This window comes from Rhinolophus ferrumequinum, chromosome 11 (genome assembly GCF_004115265.2).
Source record: "Rhinolophus ferrumequinum isolate MPI-CBG mRhiFer1 chromosome 11, mRhiFer1_v1.p, whole genome shotgun sequence".
Lineage (NCBI taxonomy): Eukaryota > Metazoa > Chordata > Mammalia > Chiroptera > Rhinolophidae > Rhinolophus > Rhinolophus ferrumequinum.
The window spans coordinates 51,721,778-51,736,603 of NC_046294.1; the positions used below are offsets into that span (position 1 = coordinate 51,721,778).

Sequence of the window (14,826 nt, forward strand, 5' to 3'; positions counted from 1 at the left end):
CCCTTTGATACAAGCCAGATACTTGCTGGGGAAAGCATCCTTCAGAATAAGCTAGTTCATCCTGGTTCCCACCTTCCTCAACAATACTGCCCTTTGAAAAAGACAGCATGGACTCTGGAAAGAACACCAAACTCAGAGTTAAGAGGCCAGCTCTGCCACTAATTTAGCCACGTTAGAAAGGCCTTTTTTGGCTTTAATGTCCTCAAAACAAGGGGGAACTGGAAGTGATACTGAGTTTCCCTGAAAATAAGACCTAACCGGAAAATAAGCCCTAGCATGATTTTTCAGGACGACATCGCCTGAACATAAGCACTAATGCGTCTCTTGGAGCAAAAATTAATATAAGACCCAGTCTTATTTTCAGGGAAACACAGTATATACAAAGGATATGTCTTGCTCTAACATTCTAAGATGCTACATAAAAGGTAAGTTTCCAGAAATGTAGGCCATCTCACAAGTTATCTAGGAAAAGAAAAATCTCTCTGCGACAGAAGGAGGTTCTCCAAATAAAGTTACTTGAAGCAAGCAGTAAATTCATAGGATGCTGGTATAGGAATTAGGAGACCTGGCTTCTAATTCCAATTCTGCTATTAAAAACAACTCGGAGTATTGGAGACATAGAGGAAAAACTGAGGGTTGCTAGATGGGCGGGGGGGTGGGGATAAAAGGGGAAGGTGAGGGGATGAGAAAACAGTCGGTAACCACAAGATGGCCACGGGGTTTTGAAAATTAATTTGGGGAACGTAATCAATAATGTTGTAAAGATTTTGTAGGGTATCCGATGGACACGTGTCCCATTTGGGAGACCACCTCAGGGATGATGTAGATGCCTGATCACTGCACTGTGCACCTGAAGCTGAACAATAATGAATGCCAACTACAATTTTACATATATATATATGTATATATATGTATGTATATACTTACAAGAAGCGGAGTACAGCATTAGGAATAGAGACAGTGGAAATGTAATGGCTGTGTGCGATGTCAGAGGGATAGTGAATGGGGGGAGGGGGGTTCACACAGTGTGAGGGATATAAATGATAAACTTCTAAGTATTACTTTGTCTTGTGCACCTGAAACTAAAAAAAAAAAACACAAAAAAAACAACTCAGGTTTTTTTGCAACGGGTTTGCCGCCAGAATGCAGGCCGTGAAAACCACTGCTAAATCTAGCCCAAAAACGGGAAAGAAAAAGATTCCTATCAACATCCTTGTCACTGGACACGTCGATTCCGGCAAGTCCACCACTGCTAGTCATCTGAGTTACAAATATGGTGGCATTGACAAAAGAACCATTGACACATTTGAGGAGGAGGCTGCTGAGGTGGAAAAGGGCTCCTTCAAGTCTGCCTGCGTCTTGGATAAACGGAAAGCTGAACGTGAGCATGGGCTCACCACTGATACCTCCCTGTGGAAATTCGAGACCAGCAAGTATTATGTGACCATCGTTGATGCCGCAGGACACAGAGACTTTATCAAAAACACGATTACAGGCACCTCAGGCTGACGGTGCTGTCCTGATTGTTGCTGCTGGTGCTGGTGAACGTGAAGCAGGTCTCTCCAGGAACAGGCAGACCCGTGAGCATGCCCTTCTGGCTTACACACGGGGTGTGAAACAACTAACTGTGGGTGTTAACAAAATGGTTCCACTGAGCCACCTTACAGCCAGAAGAGACATGAGGACATCGTTGAGAAAATCAGCATCTACATTAAGAAAACTGCCTACAACGCTGACACAGTGGTATTTGTGCCAATTTCTAGTTACAATGGTGACAACATGCTGGAGCCAAGTGCTAACATGCCTGGGTTCAAGAGATGGAAAGTCATCCGTAAAGATGGCAATGGGTGGAACCATGCTGCTTGAAGCTCTGGATGGCTTCCTGCCACCAACTCGTCCAACTGACAAGCCTGTGCACCTGCCCCTCCAGGACGTCTACACAGTTGGTGGTGTTGGTTCTGTCCCTGGGGGCGAGTGGAGACTGGGGTTCTCACACCTGGCATGCTGGTCACCTTTGCTCCAGTCAACCTTACAAATGAAGTACAGTCTGTTGAAATGCACCATAAAGCTTTGAGTGACGCTCTTCCTGGAGACAATGTGGGCTTCAATGTCAAGAATGTGTCTGTCAAAGATGTTTGTCGTGGCGATGTGGCTGGTGACAGCAAAAATGACCCACCAGTCATTTTTGACCGTGAAGCAGCTGGCTTCACAGCTCAGGTGATTATCCTGAACCATCCAGGCCAAATCAGCACCGGATATGCACCTGTGCTCGGTTGTCACACAGCTCACATTGCTTGCAAATTTGCTGAGCTGAAGGAAAAGATGGATCATAATTGAGGGAAAAAGCTGGAAGATGGCCCAAAGTTTTTGAAATCTGATGATGCTGCCATCATTGATATGGTTCCTGGTGAGCCCATGTGTGTTGAGAGCTTCTCTGACTACCCTTCTCTGGGGCATTTCACTGTTCGTGACATGAGACAGACAGTTGCTGTGGGTGTCATCAAAGCAGTGGACAAGACAGCAGCTGGAGCTGGCACGGTCACCATACATGCCCAGGAAGCTCAGAAGGCTAAATGAATATTATCCCCAGTACTTGCAACCCCAGTCTTTTTTTTTTTTTTTTAATTTATTGGGGTGACAATTGTTAGTAAAATTACATAGATTTCAGGTATACAATTCTATATCACATCATCTATAAATTACATTGTGTGTTCACCACCGAGAGTCAGTTCTCCTTCCATCACCATATATTTGATCCCCCTTACCCTCATCTCCCACCCCCCAACCCCCTTACCCTCTGGTAACCACTAAATTACGTTCCCCAGATTAATTTTCAAACCCCGTGGCCATCCTGTGGTCACCGACTGCCCTCCAATCCCCTCACCCTCCCCCCCACCCCCCACCCCTCCCGCCCACTAGCAACCCTCAGTTTTTCCTCTTTGTCTCCAAAACTGTTTCTGATTAGTTCATTCACTTATTCTTTTCTTTAGATAAGTCAGATAGAGAAAGATAAGCAACCCCAGTCTTAACCAGTGGTGGGAGAATGGTTTCAGAACTGTTTGTCTCAATTGGCCATTTAAGTTTAATAGTAAAAGACTGGTTAATGATTACAATGAATCGTAAAACCTTCAGGAGGAAAGGAGAATGTTTTGTGGATCATTTTCTTTGTGTGTGGGGGGCATTTTTAAAGTCATTAGTTTTTAAAATCAGTACTTCTTAATGGAAACAACTTGACAAAATCTGTCAGAGTTTTGAGCCCCATTAAAACAAAGTTTAATGGGGAAAAAATCCTGTGGAAAACACAGTCCCTTATATAGAGAGAGTAGATCTAAAGAACATTATTGTTGCCCTGTTTTTCATTTGACTGATAAAAATTAGTGCCTTGAGGAAGAAATTGTGCTTGCCAATTTAAAAGATACACATTAAATGTGTTATTAAATAACTTAATGATATTAATGGTAATGATAGCTCCATTTCCATAGTACTCTTTATAACCTATAAGGAACTTTCACATCAATAAGCTCATTAATTCCTCACCACAACCTCTGGAGAGAGTTATTACTATTCCCATTTCGAGGCTCAAAGAAACGAAGTGACTATTAGAACCTAGTGAATGTCAGAATTTAGATCTTCTAGCACAAAGTCAACGTTCTCTATATATTACTTTTTTAAATGTGCAGTTTCAGAATAAAGATGCAACTCGATGCCAAAAACCCACCATCTTGGCTCTCAAATTCTGAAATTCCATCTCAGTGAACGTGCCATCTCCACTCTTCCTAATACTTTCTTCTCTCACCCTACACCAGTGGGCATGTGGAGCTTTTCCACCGGATGAAAATCCTTTTTTTCCCAGACTGCACCGGACACAATCGCCATACCTGTAAAGCTCATGTACTTCTGGCTGTTGGAGGTCTTCTTTGAGTTATAGAATTCCAGCACATCCAGGACAGCCTGCGGGTTTTTCTTCTGCTCTGACTTAGTGATATTTGATGTCTGAAGCAAGCGGGCCCACTGCTCTGGCATCCCCTGTAAGAGAGACATGCAAGGCTGTCAGAAAGACAGTCATGGAGAATCTTGAAGGAAAATCAGAGCTAACTGTGATACCTGCCAGCAGCTAAAGACAGGTTTAGTCATTCCTTTCTGTGGATACCCTCAGAACACTACACAAGCATCTTTTATAATATTTATCTCACTGTATTAGTCCTTTCTTGAGATTTTTGCTCCTGCACCAGGCTATTCCTCCTTTAGAACAGGAACATGTCTGACTTGTGTATGTAACATCAGAGCCCAGCACAGAGCCGGCTGCCAAGGGGCCACTTAAGAGTTCTATTTAAGGACTGAAGATTCAAAGGCTTCTCTGGTACAGCTTTGGAGATGAGGAAAGTGTCCCTCTCGCGAACATAAGAAGGCAGTAATGAGAGTCTTGGGCATCAGGAAGACTAGAAAGGGCCGAATCTAACCGTGTATAGCCAGAACTCTGAAAGACCAAAGGCTTTTCTGTGACCCAGGACTTACTGTAAATTCCCCTGTGACAGCATCAAAACCAACGTGAATTGTGTGCTCAAAATCTGAAGGAAGAGAAATCTCTGGCCGTTCCTTCTCCTTCTTTTTATTTGCTGCACAAGAAACAGGGAAAAGGAAATTAAAAACAGAAACATCATTACGTGTTTAGGCTGATTTAGCTCTTTGTTGAGCTGTAGGCTCCTTTAGAAGCCAAGGGCTGCCTATTTCATGTATGTATTAACAGAGCCCAGCCCCAGACTTACATTGGAGTAGATGCTTAATGCATGATTAAAGACTTAACTTTTTGTGGAACTAAAGAAAAGGAGGAGCAGAAAGAACATTCATCAGAGATAATAGTCCTGGTTCTACCATGAACGAGCCAATTCCAGGGAAAGTCACTTCCTTGTTCTGAAGCCTGGTTTCCCTGTCTGGAAGAAGAGAAGGCCTAAGGAGATCGTCTCTAAGGGCATGTGCAGCCCTGACATCCCACATTCTATGAGCTTCTCTAACCTGCGTCTCACTTGTTTGGTCCTTGATCACGGGCTGCTTTGAGGTCTCTAAATTACAGAATTTTACATTTGGAAGTTGTTTTAATAAGAAGAATCGCTATTTTATCGGGTGCTTACCAGGCAATGGCTCAAGTTCTTTATATGTATTCACTTTAGGCGCACAGCAACCCTATCAGGTGCTAGCATCCTAAATTTGCAGGTAAAGAATCGGAAGCAAGAGATTAACTTACTTAGCCAAGACCACATGGTTAGTAACTGGCAGCACCCAGACCCACCCAAGCGGTTTGGCTCAGAGCCTAAGCTCTACACCACTAAGCTCTGCTGCCTCCCTACGCAAGGGCCTGAAAGGGTCGTCAGTCTTCCCTCTCCCATCACGGGTCTTGCATAAAGCAGATGTTCACTAAGGTCTTGCTCACCTGGCAGGAAAAGCTGCAATACTTAAGGAGGTGTAGTGCTGACGTGCCCTTTTTAGGGACTGCATTGTGTCCCCCAAAAAAATCCTATGTACTAAATCATGGTATCTCAGAATGTGACCTTCTTTGGAAATAGGGTCATTACAGATGTAATCAGTTTTGTACTTGTATCATTTGTCTCATGCTCTAGTGTTTACAAAAGACTTTCACATATATTAGTTCACTAGAGCCTCAGAACAAGTCTGTGGCAAGCAGGGCCATGATTAGGGCACCCATTTTACAAAAGAAGAAACAGAGGTTCCAAGAAGTTAAGTAACCTGCCCAAGGACACAGAGCACGTTTGAAGCACATTGGGAGCAGAACTGAGGTTTCCAGACTCCCAGCCCTAAGGCCTTTCTGTTCTGTCACTGCCTCTCCTGGATTGCTGTTCATGATGTCATCTCTCCCCTCTCTCCCAAAGCATTCCTGTCCCCAAGCTGTTAATGATTCTATCTTCTACACAGTGATCAAATGTGTTCACTCTTCTCCATCTTCATCGCCACCACCCTACTTCAGGCGTGTTATCTGTGGTCTGAATCATTCTAGCAGGAGCCTGTCATCTGTATCCTGGTCTCCTCCAATCCAAACAGCAGTCAGGGTCACCTATAGTCTGCTGTTCAAAGCAGCATCCACATCACTTGGGAGGCTATTGGAAATGTAGAATCTCAAGCTCCACCTTAGACCTACTGAGTCAGAATCTGAATTTTAATAAGCTCCCAAATGATTCGTGTGCCTATAAAAGTCTGAGAATCAAGAGAATGAGAAGACAAACCACAGACAGGGAGAAAATATTTGTAAGAGATATATCTCATAAAGGACTATTATCTAAAATATACAAAGAACTCTTAAAACTTAACAATAAAAAAAACCCAATTAATAAAATGGGCAAAAGACCTGCAGACGGGAAAAATGCTCAAAATCATATATCATTAGGGAAATGCAAGTTAAAACAACAATGAAATACCACTACACAACTATCAGAAAGGCCAAAATCCAAATCTGACAACACCAAATACTGACAAGAATGTGGAACAACAAAAACTTTCATTGCTGGTGGGAATGCAAAATTATACAGTCACTGTGGAAGACATGTTGGCAGTTTCTGACAAAATTAAATATACTCGTACCATGCAATCAAGCAATCGCACTCCTTGGTATTTAACCAAATGACCTGAAAACATGTTCACACAAAAACTTGCACATTTATATTTATAGAAGCTTTATTCATAATCGCCCAAACTTGGAAGCAATCAAGATGTCCTTCAGCAGGTGAATGGATAAACTGGTACATCCAGAAAATGGAATATTGTTCAGCACTAAAAAGAAATGAGCTATCAAGCCATGAAAAGAAGAACCTTAAATATATATTACTAGGTGAAAGAAACCAATCTGAAAAGACTATATACTGTATGATTCCAAATATATGACATTCTGGAAAATACAAAACTATGGAGACACTATAAAGACCAGTGGTTGCCAGAGGTTAGGGGGGACGAAGGCTTGAACTAGCGGAACACAGAGGAATTTTAGGGCAATGAAACTACTCTGTATGATACTATAATGGTAAATATATGTCATTATACATTTGTCCGTGCTCATAGAATGCACAACACCACGAGTGAATCCTAATGTAAAACATGGACGTGAGGTGAGTACGATGTAGGCTTGTTAATCATAACAAATGTACCACGCTGGTACGAGGTATTGATCGTGGAGAAGGCTGTGTGTATGTGGGGGCAGGAGGCATATAAGTAATCTGTGTACCTTCCACCACTCAATTTTGCTGTGAACCTAAAACTGCACTAGCAAATGGGAGTCTCCTTTAAAAAAAAAGAAAAAGTCGGAGATGCTCTGCTCTACAGATTTGCACCTTCTCCTTCATCTCCCAATACTTACGTTTCATACACTCTACACCAACTACACTGAACCAGTTATGGTTCACCAAACAATAATAGGCTCTTTCATTCCTCCTCCCATTTTCTCAAGCTTACTCCCTCTGCCTGTGAATCCTGCCTTTTCCTGTCCCTTCCCTTGCCACCACACCACACAAAGCCTTTTATTGATCCTTGACAAGTCTCAGCTTAAAGGTCATCTCTTCTGTGAAGTCTTTCCTGGTGTCTAGGTTGGGCAGTTTTTCAACCTCTCCTCTGTTCTCACAGCACCATTATACTAATTGCCTATTTTAAGGGTTTATCTTCCCAACCAAACTGAGTCCCAGTGCAGGGGCCGTGTCCAACTCACCACAGATCCCCAACAGTTAGTACGTGCCTGGCACAAAATAGGTGCTTGGTCAGTGAGTGAAGAAAGGAACAAATGACCAGACACCTAACTCAACCTGGCAAAGCATCTAAGGCACCTGCCTAAGACATGCAAATTCTCTCCAGGGCAGGAATAAATGTTTCATTCTTACCAGCTCTGACCTGATTTTCACAAATACAAATTCAAAAAGTCTGGCTTCAAAGCCAAGGCCCTTTTCATTCTACTATTTTACCTTCCCTAAAGAATTTCAAGTTGAGTCAAGAAAACAAATTTTGGTTAAATGAGAAGAAATAACATCAAAGAAGAATGCATGTATAAGATACCACAACACACATTATTTTCCTTAGTTAGTACAATCCTATGAGATAGATTATTGTCATTTTCCAGATGAAGAAACTGAAAAAATAGTTAAATAATTTACTCAAGCTCATACAGCTAGTAAGAGCTGGGATTTGATCCCAGATCTGATTCCCAAAGTTCTTTCCTCAGTATCTTAAGGAGAACCATTTGCCTACATGCCAATTGCTAGGGTTTCAGCTATTTAGGAACTTGATAATTTCTCTTCCACAAGGAGCTGCTTTGAGACAGGGAAGACGACGGGTTTACCAGGGCCCAAATTAAGCCATCATTTATGACATAAATTCATCTGTCTTACTTATAGCTAGACTACATGGGACATGTTACAGGGCTTTGTAGTTGCTTTCTGTTCCCAAATTTCTTCTGATCTAGTCACTTAAAAGATTGCAAAGAACAAGTATGCTATTTTTATATTTTATTTAGTTTTTTGTTTTATATTTATATATCTTATATTTTTACATATTATTTCTACTACGCTATTAATATACTATATAATATACCATCACAGGCATAAAATGTCAAACACAAAGGAGCTTTGGTAATGGAGACACAGAAAGAGAATGGCTCAAAGGATGAGTAGTGGATAGAAAAGAGGCCCAGGGAAATAAAAGCATTTAACACATAAACATACAAGGTAATGCTGAAGGTGGCTCTGCTTCCATAAGCCATCCCTCTCTCTGTAGTCCTTGAATATACCTCCATATTCCCACCTCCAAGTTTTTACTCACTTTTTCTTCTCTATGCTTGAAGTGATCTTCCTCTCGTTTTCACTGTTAAACATCCCCAGCCATCTTTTAAAGACTGATTCAAGTCCCAATTCTTCCAGAATGGATTTCCTGACCTTCCTCCTATTAGTGTCTTATAGATACTAATAGTCTGCCATACTACCATGCATTAGTCATTTCCTATCTTGTATTGAGGGCTTATCCCCTAACTGAAAATGTAATCAGGGTCCAAATTATAATAGTAGCTGGGTTATTGTTGTTATTATTTTATGGTTATTACTATTGTGTTATTATTTTGTTATTACTATATGCCTTAGTGTTATTACTTTGAGGATCAACTAAGGTAAGGAAAACGTATGTGCTTTGTAAGCTAGAGAGCTTTACAAACATTAACGATCATTAATATAAGAAAGAGTCAGAGACATCTCTGTTGCCACCTCATGAGCTACCTGGGTCAGAACTGCTCGACTAATCTGTTCCTGGATTCCTGACCCTCAAAAACTGCGAGATTATAAATGTTTGTTGTTTTAGGTTGCTTTAAAAACAAAGAAAGAAGGAAGGAAGGAAGGAAGGAAAGAAAGAGTCAGAGTTAAGATTTCCCAGTCCACTCATGAAGACAGATAACTGGCTAAGGAGAAAGAAGAAAGAATCATCCTGATCTCAAGTAACTAGAGATCACAGACTTGAGGAAATAAGGTAGAAAAAGGAGCTTAGAACCTCACCCATCCTAACTTTAACTCTATCTTTGTCCTCGTCCATTTGGCTTTCTGATAACGTGAGGCTGACACTGCAAAATTCCATGTTGCTGAATGGCCCTCCAAGTCTCGGCACAACTCATGGGCCTTATTTATTTTTTAAAGATTTATTTTTAAGAAGCACTTCTCATTGGTTCAGCTGAGCTAATCTGAGCTCAAGGCAGTAAAACACTCCAAAGTTGGAGAGATAAACACTGACATAGTCCAGTTTTAAAATTAACTTTGCTATATACTTCCCAAGCTCAGAGAATTCCATTTTGCTTGTAAAAATGCAGCCAGAAAAAGATTCCAAACGAAATGCTGCAGGACTTCTTAGAATAAACCAAAGGCTCCAGATCCTAACCACAGGAACCAGGCCTTCCCCCATGGAATTCTGCAACTCAGCGCCACCTATTACAAGCCCTGGATGACAGCTTCTTCCAATCATGTCTGCATTCCCCCAGCACACACTGAAGCCTTGCTGGAGGTCCGCATTAGGTAATGACACAGACATTCCACCAACTGCCAACTCAAATCTCAGCCACTACCACAGCCCACAGAGAACTCTTCCTTCTCATCTCCCAAATCTCCTTGGAGAGACACCCAACACTAACTACGGCTCTGCAAACTCTGGCTCCAAAAGTCTGAGGAAACCCAGGCATCTGTATTTTTTTTAAGTACCATGAGTGAGCCAGATATGCAAACTGGGTTGAGAATAACTGAAAGAGACAGTATGCTAGGATTTAACAGATTAGTTCCACACTCATCCCTGCCACTTTCCAGCTGTGAGACCTTGAGCAATTTACTTTCTCTAAGCCTCAGCCTCCCCAACTGAAAATGAGTTGTTGTAGGCATCAGATAAAACAAGAAATGAGGTTTCCACAACATCCATTTATGATTAAAACACTTAATAAGATAGGTATAGAAGGAAAATACCTTAACACAATAAAGGCCATATATGACAAGCCCTCAGCTAATCTCATAATTAACGGTGAAAAACTGAAGCCCTTTGCTCTACGTTCAGGAACAAGACAGGGCTGTCCCCTATAACCTCTGCTTTTCAACATAGTGTTGGAAGTCCTCACCAGAGCAATCAGGCAAGAGAAAGAAATAAAAGGCACCCAAATTGGGAATGAAGAAGTTAAATTGTGACTCTTTGCAGATGACATGATGCTATACATAGAAAATCCTAAAGACTCCACCAAAAAGCTATTAGAAACAATCAATGAATACAGTAAAATTGCCAGCTACAAAATCAACATACAAAGGTCCACTGCATTCCTGTATACTAACAATGAAATCTCAAAAAAAGAAATAAGAAATAATAATTCCTTTTGCAATTGCAGCAAAAATAATAAAATACCTAGGAATAAACTTAACCACGGATGTGAAAGACCTATATGCTGAAAACTATGAGACATTTTTAAAAGAAATTGAAGAAGACACAAAGAAATGGAAAGACATTCCATGCTCATGGTTTGGAAGAATCAACATAGTTAAAATGGCCATATTACCCAAAGCAATATACTGATTTAATGCAATCCCCATCAAAATCCCAATGGCATTTTTTAAAGAAATAGAACAAAAAATCATCAAATTTGTTTGGAACCACAAAAGACCCCGAATAGCCAAAGCAATCCTAAGAAAAAAGAAAAATGCTGGAGGTATCACACTCCCTGACTTTAGCTTGTACTACAGGGCAACAATAATCAAAACAGCATGGTATTGGCAGAAAAACAGACACGTAGACCAATGGAATAGAATTGAGAACCCAGAAATAAAACCACATAAATATGGACACATAATTTTTGACAAAGAAGCAAAAACCATACAATGGAGAAAAGACAGCCTCTTCAGTAAATGGTGCTGGCAGAATTGGAAAGCCACGTCAAAAGAATGAGACTGGACTGCTATCTGTCACCATGTACCAAAATTAATTCAAAATGGATCAAAGACTTAAGCATAAGACCTGAAAAAATAAATTGCATAGAAGAAAACGTAGGTACTAAACTTACGGACCTTGGGTTCAAAGAGCATTTTATGAATTTGACTCCAAAGGCAAGGGAAGTAAAAGCTAAAATAAATAAATGGGACTATATCAAACTTAAAAGCTTCTGCACAGCAAAAGAAACCATCGACAAAATAAAGAGGCAACCAACTGAATGGGAGAAGATTTTTGCAAACAGTGCCTCCGATAAGGGGCTAATATCCTAAATATACAAGGAACTCATGAAACTCAACAACAAAAAAAACAAACAATCCAATTGAAAAATGGGCAGAGGACCTGAAGAGACATTTCTCCAAAGAGGACATTCAAATGGCAAATAGACATGAAAAAATGCTCAACATCACTAATCATCAGAGAAATGCAAATAAAAACCACAATGAGATATCACCTCACCCCAGGCAGAATGGCTATCATCAACAAGACAAATAGTAACAAGTGTTGGAGAGGCTGTGGAGAAAAAGGAACCCTCATACACGGTTGGTGGAAACGCAGACTGGTGCAGCCGCTATGGAAGGCAGTGTGGAAGTTCCTCAAAAAATTAAGAATAGAATTAGCATATGACCCAGAAATCCCTCTCCAGGGTATCTACCCCAAAAATCTGAAAACATTTATACATAAAGACACGTGTGCTCCAATGTTCACTGCAGCTTTATTTACGGTGGCCAAGACATGGAAACAACCAAAATGTCCTTCGATAGATGAGTGGATAAAGAAGTTGTGGTATATATACACAATGGAATACTATTCGGCGGTAAGAAAAGATGAAATAGGACCATTTGTGACAACATGGATGGATCTTGAGATTATAATGCTGGGCGAAATAAATCAGACAGAAAAAGCAGAGAACCATATGATTTCACCGATATGTGGTATATAAACCAAAAACAACAAAAGAACAAGACAAACAAATGAGAAACAAAAACTCATAGACACAGACAATAGTTTAGTGGTTACCAGAGGGTAAGGGGGGTGGGGGGTGGGAGATGAGGGTAAAGGGGATCAAATATGTGGTGATGGAAGGAGAACTGACTCTGAGTGAACACACAATGGGATTTATAGATGATGTAATACAGAATTGTACACCTGAAATCTATGTAACTTTACTAACAATTGTCACCCCAATAAAGTTTAATTAAAAAATAAATAAATAAAATAAAATACTAAAAAAAAAGAGAAAGAAATGAGGCTTCCATTAAAGGAAAAACCACTTCATATTTGTATAGTGTTTTACTCTTTTGAAAATGCTTTTACCCCCACTACATCAAATGACAGAAGCCTACTAAGGATATGGGGTGGATGGAAATGATGAGTATTCTCATTTTACAGAGGAAGATACTAGGATTCAAGTAAACAGGTAAGAGAGGGAAAAACTCACAGAGTCAGTCAATGTCAGAGGTAGGACTCAATCTAGGTTCTCTAAGTCCAGTTTTAGACCATCTCTCTCTCTCTCTATGCAGCTGGTATAAATTCTCAAATACTTGACGAAGGGCATACCACTTCAAAGACTTCCAACCCTGCTGTGTATCCTGCCAGGACTAAGGTAAGCACAAAGGAGCAGGTCAACAAATGCTTCCATGGCGGTACCAATAAGCACAAAGTCAGGCTGAACAAAGGTTCCAAACCAAAGGGAAAAACCTCATTTGTTTCGTTTCAGTGTTTGCATCAATTACGGCCATCTAGGGTCTTAAAGCAAAGGGTGAAACCGATGTGCTCAGAGGGGAAACCTATGTACCAAGGGGATGAAAGAGAGGTTACTAGGGATGAAAGAAGTTTCACAAGAACTTCTTGTAACTATGCTTTCTACCTCCCTGCTTTGAATGCATAGACATACAGCTCTGATGGTGCCTTTTGAAGCATAAAAGTTTTTAATTTTGATGTTTCCTATCAGACAGGAATCTTATTATCTTCCTAGTTTGTCAGCAGGAACAAAGCCAACCTTTTAATTTTTTATTTTAAGTCCTCTTTACTACACATGTAGAAACTTGGGCTACAGACCTACTTATTTATAGAGATCTTATAAGAATTATGATTGATTAAAGCACAATATTAAAAATAAGCAAACACCTAAATTGAGGGATAAACAAAATGGCTATTTATGAGGTAGAAGGTGCCAGGGTAGGATAATACAGACCCTGTACCTAGTAAGTTGGCAGCTACTTTATAAATGAATTAGCCAGAAAATTCAAGTTAAGCAACTTACCATATCTTTTCTATCTAGACGCAAAAAGAGCTCACAACGAAGGTGCAGTAGGGGAAAGGATAAACACACAAAGATACAAGCCCAAAGTAGTCAATATAAGCCCTCAATCGTTCTTACTTCAGTTGCTCACCAATCATTTACTATTTGTAAGAGCACTACCTATCAGACATTTCTATGTCAAGACATCTCAGATGCAAAGTGTCTAAAATTCTTTTCACCTCAAATGCACTGTGCTTAAAAATCATCATTTTCCCCATTCTCCAACCACCAACCCTCTTGGCTTGTCTTTCTTCCTGTGTTCCCTATTTGGTTAATGACGCTATCATCTACCATCGCCCCCGATGTATAGTTATGCAGTTATATTTTCCTGCAATGCGAGCTATTTTCTGCAGTTTTCAATTGTGGTATTTGGCCTACTGTTTCAGAATCCCAATTCTGATTCTGTCACGTAGCCTACTAGCTATGCCTTCCAACCTCACTAAATGAGTAAAGAGAAAGGGAACTAACATTTGAGTACCTTCTGTGCAGAAGGTACTGTATTAGGAACTTGGTGCGACTCTTCACACAACAACCCTGTGATATTATCCCAATTTTACAGATAGGAAAATCCCAATCTTTCCTACAGATAGAAAACTGAAAGTCAAAGAAGTTAACTGACATACCTAAAGTCAGAGAGCTGGTAAGTGATGACTCCAGGATGTGACCCAGGTCCACCTAAATCAGAAGCTCACGATAACTATATATAGACAGAAAGCCAATTTCTTCAGCATGCCACAAGAACAAGGCCCACAAGCATGGCTGAGAAGTTTACTTCATATCAATAGACATTTAAATAAATATTTGGAGGAGAGGGTGTGAAGCAAGCCATCTAACCATGAGGACATCCAAACCTCTATTTCACTATCTCGTCCATAGGATCTCAGTGACTTTATCAGATACACTGTTAAAATCCCGATATTCTTCTAGAAGTTTTATCAGTAAAAAGGAAATGAGCCTCCTAATATGACTTATTTTCAGTGAACTCATGCTGAGTCCTGCTTCCTTTTCTCAGTTTCGTTTCCTCAGCTATTACTTGCCCT

The 14,826-nt window shown here is 40.5% G+C and overlaps 1 protein-coding gene across 6 annotated transcripts in view; it reads right to left on the reverse strand.

The window, feature by feature from the left end:
- PAK1 (p21 (RAC1) activated kinase 1) overlaps positions 1 to 14,826 on the reverse strand; it is a 132,862-nt gene that overhangs the window by 42,266 nt on the left and 75,770 nt on the right. For 5 of the 6 annotated variants that reach the window (XM_033121712.1, XM_033121711.1, XM_033121713.1 and 2 more), the window contains 2 exons: positions 4,516 to 4,616; positions 3,879 to 4,026 (listed from right to left, as the gene is read on the reverse strand). In XM_033121712.1, coding sequence (XP_032977603.1) covers positions 3,879 to 4,026; positions 4,516 to 4,616 — 249 coding nt within the window. Of the gene's footprint in view, positions 1 to 3,878; positions 4,027 to 4,515; positions 4,617 to 14,409; positions 14,462 to 14,826 lie in introns of all 6 variants that reach the window. The other variant, XM_033121715.1, reaches the window with a different exon arrangement.